This window comes from Protopterus annectens, chromosome 6.part0 (assembly GCF_019279795.1).
Source record: "Protopterus annectens isolate FY-2018-M chromosome 6.part0, PAN1.0, whole genome shotgun sequence".
NCBI classification, from domain to species: domain Eukaryota; kingdom Metazoa; phylum Chordata; order Ceratodontiformes; family Protopteridae; genus Protopterus; species Protopterus annectens.
In genome coordinates, this window is record NC_056737.1 from 129,980,327 (window position 1) to 129,992,341 (window position 12,015).

The 12,015-nt window shown below is 37.5% G+C and overlaps 1 protein-coding gene across 1 annotated transcript in view; it reads left to right on the top strand.

The window, feature by feature from the left end:
- The first annotated feature begins 645 nt into the window (after nt 1–645).
- FOXG1 (forkhead box G1) overlaps nt 646–12,015 on the top strand; it is a 68,773-nt gene continuing 57,403 nt past the window's right edge. The window contains exon 1 of the mRNA XM_044073879.1: nt 646–2,088. Coding sequence (XP_043929814.1) covers nt 835–2,064 — 1,230 coding nt within the window. The 5' untranslated portion in view covers nt 646–834 and the 3' untranslated portion in view covers nt 2,065–2,088. The remainder of the gene's footprint in view (nt 2,089–12,015) is intronic.

Genomic DNA, 12,015 nt, shown 5'->3' on the forward strand with positions numbered 1-12,015 from the left:
GTGCTACAAAAAATGAATATAAATATTTAAGTCTGAAATTCGGAACGTTGAGTTTAAAATAAATAAACCGCACTTGATGCCTTTCACACATAATTATCAATTAATCTGTTTACTCCAAAAACAAACCGTTGACACAACTCAGACGAAGTTCATTTAAACGTGACTGCATTATACAGTTAGAGGACAACTGATAAAATAATAAGATTTATGTTTTAAATGGCACGACCCTGATATAGTGTTCTTATCCATTACTGTAAAGGCCCGAATTATACTGAATTCAGTGGTTGGAGTCACAAAGTAGTACGTCGGTTCTTCCACGATCGCTCCCTCCGTATCTTGTGTTGTTCTTCTTTAAAATGTATAAACAAACTTTAAACAATAAGAGGAAATATTGACGTACCAAACTAAAATTATCCAATACAGTGGGATGGAGGCTGTGTGCTTTATTTGCTTAAAGGACTCACGCTACAAAGCGTTCCCCCTTCAAGGCACGACACTACTGTGCTACGGCTAATTGCTGTATCAATGCGCAAAGTGGCGGGGCTAATGTTGAGAGGCTTTCTCTGATTGGCCAAGACTTTCGCGGATGCGGCGAAACGCCGTGCCTTTCCATTGGCTAAGGAATGAAAAGGTTAACCCGCATTTTTTTACAGACTAGTGTGTCGAGCTCAGGGCAATTAATTGTAACTATAGTTGTCTCCCTTCGACGTGTTTTAAAGAACATGAAGTAGTTGTTTTTTTCTGACTACATGATTTGCCAGCGTTTGAGATTGAGGTCCAACTGTGCTGCTGCTGCTGCCGCTCGTGCTGCTGCTGCAACTTTCCCCGTGTGTGATGTTGGACATGGGCGAAAGGAAAGAAGTGAAAATGATTCCCAAGTCGTCCTTCAGCATAAACAGTTTAGTGCCCGAAGCAGTCCAAAGCGATAACCAATCTCTGCGAGTTTTGTCCGAGGAAGAGCCCAGCAAGGGTATCGAACCCAAGACCGATAGCTACGGAACGAAAAACGAATGTGGCCCAGGTGAGCTCACCTCAACAGAGGATAAAGAGAAGCAACAGCAGCTTGACGATAAGAAGGTGGACATCAAGGACGGGGATGGGGGCAAAGATGGGGACAAGAAGAACGGCAAGTATGAGAAACCACCCTTCAGCTATAATGCCCTCATTATGATGGCCATCCGTCAAAGTCCCGAAAAACGGCTGACACTCAATGGCATTTACGAGTTTATCATGAAGAACTTCCCTTACTATCGGGAAAATAAACAAGGCTGGCAAAACTCCATCCGGCATAATCTGAGTCTCAATAAATGTTTTGTAAAAGTACCACGGCACTATGATGACCCTGGCAAAGGAAACTACTGGATGCTGGACCCTTCTAGTGATGATGTGTTTATAGGTGGCACTACCGGCAAACTCCGCCGGCGATCTACCACCTCTAGAGCCAAGTTAGCTTTTAAAAGGGGAGCTCGCCTCACTTCCACAGGACTGACTTTCATGGATAGGGCAGGGTCCCTCTACTGGCCCATGTCTCCATTTCTGTCACTACATCACCCGCGAGCCAGCAGCACTCTCGGTTACAATGGGACCACTTCCGCTTACCCCAGCCACCCCATGTCTTACAGTTCAGTATTGACTCAGAATTCGTTGGGAAGCAATCACTCTTTCTCCACCTCTAATGGGTTAAGTGTTGACAGACTTGTGAACGGAGAGATCCCTTATGCTACTCATCACCTCACAGCAGCTGCACTGGCTGCCTCGGTGCCATGTGGCTTGTCAGTACCCTGCTCCGGCACCTACTCTTTAAACCCTTGTTCTGTCAACCTTCTAGCAGGACAAACAAGTTACTTTTTCCCTCACGTCCCTCACCCTTCAATGACTTCGCAAACCAGCACTTCTATGTCAGCCAGAGCTGCCTCCTCCACGTCTCCACAGGCACCTTCCACGCTTCCTTGTGAGTCCTTAAGACCCTCTTTGCCGAGTTTTACCACAGGACTTTCTGGAGGACTTTCTGATTACTTCACACACCAGAATCAGGGGTCTTCTTCCAACCCACTAATACACTAACAAAACATCCTTGGGATACAGACTGTAAGTGAACATTTTACACACGTTTGCTTTGTAATGATATACTGTAAAACGAAACAAAAAGACCAGGTATTTTTTATTCAGGTTCCCCATTTTCCGTACATGTTTGTTAAGTCTTTAAGGTTTTTATTATTCTTATGTCACTAAAGGTGCAATGTGGAAGGGAAACAATGACAAAGTAGAATACGGAGTCTGACTGTTGAACTTTTTTGTAGACTGTGTATTTAAGTAACGGCTGCAATGCAATTTCTTGTTTAATATGGCACATTTCTTTTCTTAAACGACCACCATATTTCCATGTTTTCAGTATTATAAGTTATCATGGAGAGCCAGGTGGATTTTGACCATGCAAATTACTAAAATAAATAAAATGATCTGTAATTTGTATTTACACAAATAAACAGCAATGGTGCCCAAAATACACGCCATATTGGCCTTCTATTATTTTGTCCTTTTCTTTAAAGAAGTTGGCTGGTTCTCGTTTTCTTTTAGACCAAAGAATGAGATTGAGAATGCACTCTTGTGTACTGAGTCATTCAAAACTGTTTCGGGTGGCAGTGCTATCTGCTGTAAGAGAAGGGAAGGGGACAAAATTATTGATTGCCTTTCATTCCTGTTGTGTATATTTTGATATATGTGGTCACTAAAAAGTCCCCCCGTTTTCCTTTTTTATGTAGTAATACTGTTATTACCTATGTACTTATAGGTAAACTTTGCAGCTTTGTAACTTGTGTTGCGTAAATGCCTCCTAAATTTAATGAGTGATTATTAATGTTGTCTTTAAATTTCTTGATTGTGAAACTGTGGTCATATGCCCGTGTTTGTCACTTACAAAATAAATAAATAAATAATGTTTACTATGAACGCACCTAAATAAAAATAGGTTACATTCATAAATGTTACTAGTCTGTCTTTTTTAAGAAGCTTAACGTTCGCTGCAACTTTTATTCAGGTAAATTTGACACAAGGGTTTGAGTATGATTGTCTTTGTAGTGGTTTCCTGCACCCATTATAAATTGTCGTTTTGTTCTGCCTTTTGATTTTAGCCATAGAACTGAATTTGTCATTTCCCCCACTGTCTTACATTACTTTTTTTTCTTAAAATACAGAGGAGGCACCCCAGACGGTTTCCATTCAAAAACAGCTAACATATGCAAGGGCAGTGCTGCTGTTTAAAATAGTGTTCATTTTAAAATGGAGTGCATTTGATAAACTAATAAAATTCATACGGTAGCTGGTAGCCATATAATCAAATCACGATATAAAAGATCATTAGAGTAATGCATTGAGAATCACGACAAAGTAATGCAGTGAATAAATGAGTGTGTGTGTTTCTGGAGACGAGAAAATAAACTGGATAAGGCCACGATACGGGACCTGGTGCAGACCGATGACAGAAGGGATGAAGAAAGAAGATTTGGCTCGTAGGTTTTATGCAGTTTGTTTATGATATTGCAAGGTAGAAGTCGTCGGGGTCAACCGTTAATTGTTCTGCCTCTAATAACGGTTACTTCAAAGACCATTTACAAAAACAAACGCTGTCTTATTTTCTAGCCCGTATCTTAGACCCAATTATATTCAGTTTCAGGCCTTGTAAACAGGAACATATTTATTATTATCGAAACCAAAGTGTAAAATTTGGGAGGTAAGCGCTCGTGGAGAATGTGTGCATTAGATTTAAGTTAAAATAGAAAAAATAACAATACTTTTAGTTCTGCCTTATATTTTTTGGCATTCAGTATTTCTCAACATATCCCTGTGGAGATTATCCTTATTTTCTCAAAATGCTACGAACATAGCTAAATGCAGGCAAGATCAAAAATAGTAAGACCCTACCGACCTTATATCACATAGCTGGAGATGTTTGTATCATCCGCAGTGTTCATAAAATTATAGACTGATAGATTATAGAGAGATAATAAATAAAACGCGTTCCATTTTTACTGCGCGAAAGTTTCTGCTGTAAACATGGCAAGTTTGCAGTGCTGTACTAGAAATAATTATTTGCACAATATAATCAAACTATTATAGATTCAGTCACACGATTTTTTAAATTCCAAACACATTGCAGCCACATAAATAAACAATACAAATTCTCCCTCCCGTTAAAAAGACCCTTCGACCTTGATGTATGTATATAAAACTTGGTTCTTCTTTTCTAAAATGATCCATACGTGTTTTCAACAGCAGGTAAACGATTTAATTTCACTGTAATGCAAAACAAACATAGAAAAACAATAAGGACTTAGTATGGAACAAATATTTTTTTTTATTGTCCTATCCCATCAGAAATATCTAATATATATATACGTATGGAATTTAGCGCTGCATTCACAGAATCATGTAGCAAGAGGCAAGGCATTATTATAGTAAATCATAACCCTCAACCATTAAATGGAAGAATTCTCGATAAAATTAAGGGGGGGGGGGCAAAATCAGAGCCAGACTTTAAATATCGCTTTTATAAACTTAGAATGCAGATAGAAGAACGTGCATTTTCTAAAGGATATGAAACATGAAAGGGAAATGCATGTTATTATTTCATCATTTTAGTCCTCAATAATTTGCCAGAAATCAGGAATTTTAAGAGAAAAATAATGTAATGCAAAAATCTAGATAATCTGCGAAACTGATCATTTGAAAGGTGTGCTGCAAACCATATATATATTTTCCTTTAAACTGCTCTTTTTCTGATGCGTGCGTTTTCCCTACAAACCAGTGTAAGTGCACTACAATGTGCTTTAACGAACCTTTTAAACGCTGCATCGAAATAACCGTGTTATGCTAAAACACGTTTTATGATCATTGTTAAGTCTGAGCTAAAATGTAATGCTGGGTAGTCTAGTTATTTGTTCACTGGATTCTAGTTCGGGTTTTATTCTCCTAAAGCATACATCATTAGGGACGCATCACATTCATTCAAACTTTTTTTTTTTACTGTTGGGGAGGGGTTAAAATATGCTATTGCGAAACAAACATTACAGCAGGGTTTTATAAATGTTTAAACATATAGAGTAAATAACACTCGGTAGTTCATACACCGTTATACAGGTGCAACAGACACAGCGTCACGTTTGTTATACAAAAATTCCCGATTTATGACATAAAAATACGAGCCCCTGAAGTTCTAACAGTTACGCTTCCAAACATATTGGAAATTTAATTCTAAAGGGGCATAATTCTTCATAGGCTGGATTCGCATACCTTCTAACGCATATCTCTTTCCGTATAGGTGTTATGATGGCCCCTTTCTGTGTTTTCTGTGAAATAGTTACATTGTTTTATGTGTAGTTAGTTACATTGTTCTGTGCCTTAGTTACATTGATAAATAATTGTCAGTAAGCAGACGAACATGATTAACTGAGCTATCTTTGATTTAAAGACGTAACAGGCAACAAACATGGTCACACTGGTAAATGTAGTTTGGCTTTCTAATTTGTGACTTGGCGCCATATGTGTTCTTCCTATAGGATACTCTCAGCACATTTGGGTCAGGCCTGGTCAAATGTGGTGTTCTGCAGGTTAGCAGGAGGTGAAGGTGAAGCTCATTAAAGGTTGTAGGGCTGATTTCTGGATATGTGTGATTGTACTCAGAGGGCGGGTCCTGCCACAGTCTTTCTTTTGCCTGGAACCATTCATTCCTCTTATTCTTAGACGAAGCATTTCCTAAAGAAACATAGGAAGAGATTAAATCTGCTGTTAGTGAATGAGATAATTACAGATCACAACTTAGTAGAAGTATTCCTCCCAAACCTTTCTTTTTAAAATAAATCTAAAATGTTAACTTTCGTTGCATATAATACATGCAAGTCTTGAATTACTAACTAACTGATTGTTTATGCATCCACAACACAGCATTCTCAGAATAAAATCAATTTGCTACATTGAGAAGGCAATTCAGGATAGCTTCTCTCTGTCTGAGTAAACCTTTAGCAAATGAGAATAGAACAAGTTGCACCTTTATTTTGCAGATGGTTCTTTTGGAAAATGTATGGTATTTTTTATCAATCGTATTAGCAGACGCTTTATGCCAAATGGCCTAGTAGGTGCGTGTTCCGCGAGACTATTATTATACGAAATAAACAAAATAACTGTGTGACACGGGCGCATTATGGCATGCAAAACATCACAGTCAGCCATTTGTTAAAGCACACAACTCAATAAATCAAAGCATTAGAAACATACTTCACTGGTTGCTTCGTTTAATTTATCCTGCTAAATGCTGTCTGTTGTGCTTTAAAAATTAACATTTTATTTGCAAGGACTGTGGTGCTTTCATTGTTCCTCTTTAATAAAAGTCACAAAATTTTGGTTACACAATAAATAAATCAACTGTATGTTTAGAAAAAAAATTAAACAGTGATCTTAAAAAACACGATTTACTTATCATGCAACAAAACAATGTAAATTACAATAATCTAGTAAAAAAAGACCATCATGTTTTTGCAACACTCAATGTTGTTGATGCGTGTGTGTGTGTGTGTGTGTGTGGGGGGGGGGGGGCTAGAGATATAAAGATATAAATACATTACTTTTATTTATAATGACAGAGGTTTCCTTTCTGTAATACATATACTACCGAATGTTTTAACTTTTTTACTGTTTCCCCATAGTACATATCTGCCAGTTATTTATCTGTCGAGCTTTTCTGCATATATTTACGATATATAGATATATGCTTAAAAACCGCACACTGACAGAAGTAAAATAATAAATATGTACCAACAAACTTCTATTGCAAATATGAACTGGTCTCAAATAAAAATAAGAAAACCCTCACAATGGATTAATATGTCTAGATAGACAAACCGATTGATTTGTGTGTACGCCCGCGCGCGAGTGCGTGTCACATCTGATATTATGACACTGGTTCTGCATCAACATTAATGTCATTAGTACTAGCTTCCAGTAAAACAATAATTTATCTGCATTTATTTCTATTCTGATCGTGATTTTGTTGGCTGTCACTCTTGACAAAAGGCCATTTCCTTTCCAGGTCTTGAAAGTTAAGAATGAAATAGTTACCTGGATCGATATACGAGTAGAAATTGCAAACAAATGTGGTTAATCATTTGATAGGTATGCCAAGTCTATATAATAAATAGACTACATCTGCTTTAGTTTAGCAAAAGGTAGAGCTCTTAGGCAACAGCGATCAGCTATATGGCCTAACATTATTATTATTATTAACTGGATCGCCTTTCTCATAGCATTAGTATATTTATTAATGTGTGTGTATATTTTTATCTCTCTCTCTCGCACACAGACACGCACTCACCTATATACCGCGTAACGGCCTATCGACAGTCAAGTTATAGTTCCTTTGTAGGTTCATTTGGAATTTAATATACAGCTGGTTTCAGTTTTTAGAGGTGCTGGGGGGTTTTCCTGACCCTTCACATGGTAACTTGCTAAGCAGTAATCTTTTGAGTTTTCTGGTCAGTTTGACATCACAACGCCTAAACAAAGATAATTAAAAAAAAACGTAATGTGTGTTACTATTTCCACCTACCAGTCTGTCCCGCTGACTGTCCTCGTAGTTTTCTTCACAATGTCCATATTTGGGGGTATTCTCCTTAGTATTCTTTCATGTATCGAAACACTTTGTTTCCCCTTTCTTTCCCAATTTGCTTAGTTATTTTTGGGCAATACGCAACCAGTATACATCGTTTCTTCTTTAGTGAAGCAAGAATTCCAATATTTTACTTGGATCTTGCATTCCACACCAAGAACGATATCTGCGTATAGAATAATGAGAATATAAAGATGAAGGTTTGAATATAGTTAGTGTGCATCGGTGCATTAGAGTTTATTTGAATATATAGTTTGTTGTATGATTATTATTCAGAAGTAAATTGCAATTGTACCTACAGAAAATGTTTTTTTTTTTTTTTTTTTTTCTGAACAACAGTCGCGTGTAATCTACCAGTTACAAATCAGATCGTTGAATCTGGATACTAGAAACGTGTTAATCCCGTAATTCCTATTTGCCTACTGACTTACTCAAAACTAATTATTTTACCCTCAAGTGCTTTTTTTTCCGCGTTACGCTACAAAACTATATGAACGCGTCTAGTAACCTAGTCCTGCGTGGACACTTTAGGATATGTGTGTGTGTGTGTGTGTGTGTATCTCTCTCTCTCTCTCTCTCTCTCTCTCTCTCTCTCTATATATATATATATATATACATACATAGATAGATAGCTAGATAGATACACGTGTGTGTGCGTCTGTGTGTGTATAGATAGCTAGACATATATATAGATAGATATACAGATATATTTGCGATTTACCTGTGTGAACACCATGGAACACTGAGTGTACTGTTTAACATTTTTAACCTTATGTTAAGCTGGTATTAAAGCTTATAATGGTACCTGCTTTTAAGGCAAAGTTTAAAGCTGGGAGTACCCAGTTATTTGGTAGCTGCAGGGATGACATATCGGAGGGCGCTAACATGCAATCGTGATATTAAGGAGATGATCTCATTGTCTTCAGATACCCATCAAGCAGCAATAAGGTTCTGCACCCAGAGGATAGACACTGATTACCTGCAGCCCGCGTTTCGGATGCTGCAACTTTAAAAAGTTAAAAAGGCGTTAAAAATATTATAGCCTGCACGAACAAACTTAAGTTGACTGTATATTCTGTAGTGATAGTAATGTGTTTAGGTGGGGTGGGGAGTTGGGTGTAGACAAATACTGGCAAGACATTAGTCAGTGTTTTCTCTTTCTAATAAAGTTGTTGTGTGCTGTCTACCAATGACTGCTCAAGTGTTACAATTTGCGTTTCCTAACATCAGTTCTGTAGCTGACGTATGTTTTATGGATGTGTCAACTCGGTGGCAAGTATAGGTTATCACGCCCTTCTTTACATTAATGTTATCACTGGATTTATCTGTTTGGTAGATTGGGTGGTGAAAAGGCACTTGTTTATTTATTTCGTATCAGCTTTTTTTTTCTATTTTTATAGCTTATGCGCATTGCAATTACCCCGGTTTATCCTGCTTAGAGTTACCACCTTTTGGTGGTACTTTGGACAGGTGTGTCCTGCGCGGGGGGGGGGGGGGCAAACGTCCTGAGATTTAAGAGAAAATATATTTCTTATGTTTTCTTTAATATTTGCATAAAACTGTTATTTTGTATCTGGAACACATAAATATTATATGAAATAGCAAAAGCAACTAAAATGCTACAAAATAAGCATTTATTTTGGCAAAAAAGGTGAAGTTTTGTCGTTTGCACTGGCCCGTGGGTATGTTTTGTCTCGCAAAATCTCACGTTTCTAAAAACATGTTCCACTTTGGGCATTTGAAAAGGTGGCAACCCTAATTACATTGTGGGTACGTACCATATGCCGTTATTTAATAAAGTAAATTATTGGAAAAGTACCATTGGCTGACTGCGTCATAGCTTCAGATACTTGCGTTAATTTCCCGGCCTTTTGTTATGACGTCACGCCAGCCTTCTTTTTGTCGTGTCTGGGTCAGGTGAGACCATTAAAAAGAGTAGAGAAAGGAAAGCGGGTGTTTCTAAGTGTCCACATCTGCGTATATGTATCCCCCTTGTGCCCGCATATGCATACACACACGATCCGGCGTTGTGGAGTCCCATCAGACTCTATAGCGACCCCTTGAACAACCATCACTATCTGCACCATGTACAACAGGGAGGAACCGGAAGTTCATTGCCAGGCCCGTCTTTTGTTATCACAAACATTTACACAACTATGGACAATTTATCCCCCTGGGGAGAAAAAAAAAACACGAACCAGGCAAGTTGTGTCTTGTCTGTCTGCCTCTCATTTTCTCGCTCTGTATCTACCTGTACAATTTGATAAACAAGGAATCATTGCTACAGTAGCAAAAAGGAGCATTATACCAACAGACTTAGTGCAATGTACTGACAGACAAAAGAACCAAAACAACCTTGTCCAGAGAATTTAGCTTAATCCAATCCCACCCACCTCTTCCGGTCCTGACAGTTTTGCTGGAATTCTTTGGTATTAATTATTAACATATAAAGTATACATTTTCATTAATAGCTATCCAAAGTCTAACAGTTAAGTTCATATCAATATTCCTCATGCATTAAAGCATACCTCTCGACGGTCTTCACCATAACAAGTGTGTTTTTGGCAAATCAGCGAGGACTGAAATCGCTAAACAATGACATAAGTTTGGATTTCAGACTTTATATCATCCAGAAAATACATGTTAACACAAATCATGTTATGCTAACAACTTTCTAAGTTTACAAGAGCAATATTTAAAATCTGTCCTTATTTTCGGGCCTTTGTCTTTATTTATTTTTATTTATTTAATTTGATTAATTTAGGCTTTGTCCAGGTTTCTTGGGCTAAGAGGTTGAGAGCTTCCAGGAAGTGAATACACACACACACACACACACACACACACACACACACACACACACACACACACGTGTGTGTGTGTATGCATCGATAGATATATTACACGCATAGAAATAGATTGCACACACGCGGATCTATCTATCCATCTATCTATCTATGTGAGGGGGGTGTAATATATAATGTAATAGAGAGAGATACGGACACATATAGATAAAGTCATAAATATATATAAAGGTATCTATCTGTCTATCTCTCTGTCTGTCTATCTATCTATCTATCTAAAGAGATAGATAAAGATTAATTTAGTTTGTCCCTTGTTTGATTTGTCCAAACAGTGATTCTGTGACTTTTTTATTGGAATCGCTCTTTTGTCGAAATGTTCCATGATTTGTTACTGGAGATCGCGGTACAGTTTTACTCTTCCGAGTTACTAAATGTAACGCTGTGGGTGTCTAGGTATGGATTGCGGGGGGTGGGTGGGGTTGCGCTCCTGTATTATGATGATGATGATTTTCACCTACTTTGCTGTACATTATTTTCTTCCCACTATTCTGCGATTTCAAGTTCACGTTTGTAAAGTTAGGCGCATGTTTCTTGAGTGTATGTGTGTGTAATGGTAGGGGATTAGTGAATGGAAACAGCGGTATTACAATAGAGACTACAGAAAAATATTCTGAAGTTGACGCCTGTCTCCTTCAGTTTGTTGATATTTATTGCAAAGATCTCGTGAGCCGAATGTATAAATAATAATTGTAGCAATGTGTCTCACTTGTAAAGGATTTACCCTTTGCCGTCTATTAGGGTGCATCTTTGAATACTTTCTGTCTGAGTCAGTAAACTAAGTTTAAATATTCCCTAATGATGTACCATCCATCTATCAAGAGTCTCTAGCATTCACAAATTTATAGTTCTATTTGTTACATTGTTCACACCAGAGGGAACAAGTAGCACACTACTCCATGCCCATATAGTAGTCCATGAGCTTTTTTAAAGACTGGGCGTTATTGCCATACAGACATCCAAAATATAATCCCCGTCTTTCCTTGACTAAGTAACCGAATCAGTATTCAGGAAAACCCCGAATTATCTCCCCTGGGGTCTTCTTTACGCTTTGCTTCTTATCAAATGAGCATTCATAGTCATAGGGAAGTTATCAACAGAATCCACCTTAAAATGAACCGATGGCTGTAGGGATAAAAGTAATGTATAGTTTATATTATATTATATTATATTATATTATATTATATTATATTATATTATATTATATTATATTTTGTTTTTTCTGGTCATCTGTTCGGTTTCCAGATCAGACAGATCTTAATTTCCCAACGAGCTCCAAATAAGCCCAATAATTTCTCCGAAATCAGAGTTCATGTCATTTCTTTCTATGGTGTTGCAGAACATGAGCTTTCACTCTTGTTATCATCTACGTGGTAGTGGATTTAGTCATATCAGTTTTAAGACACTGGCATGTATCCTTTTACATAAATGCTTATATTAATTTCGAAACAACCACAACACCCCAGATTTCTTATGATTTATTTTTATTTTCTCCTGATT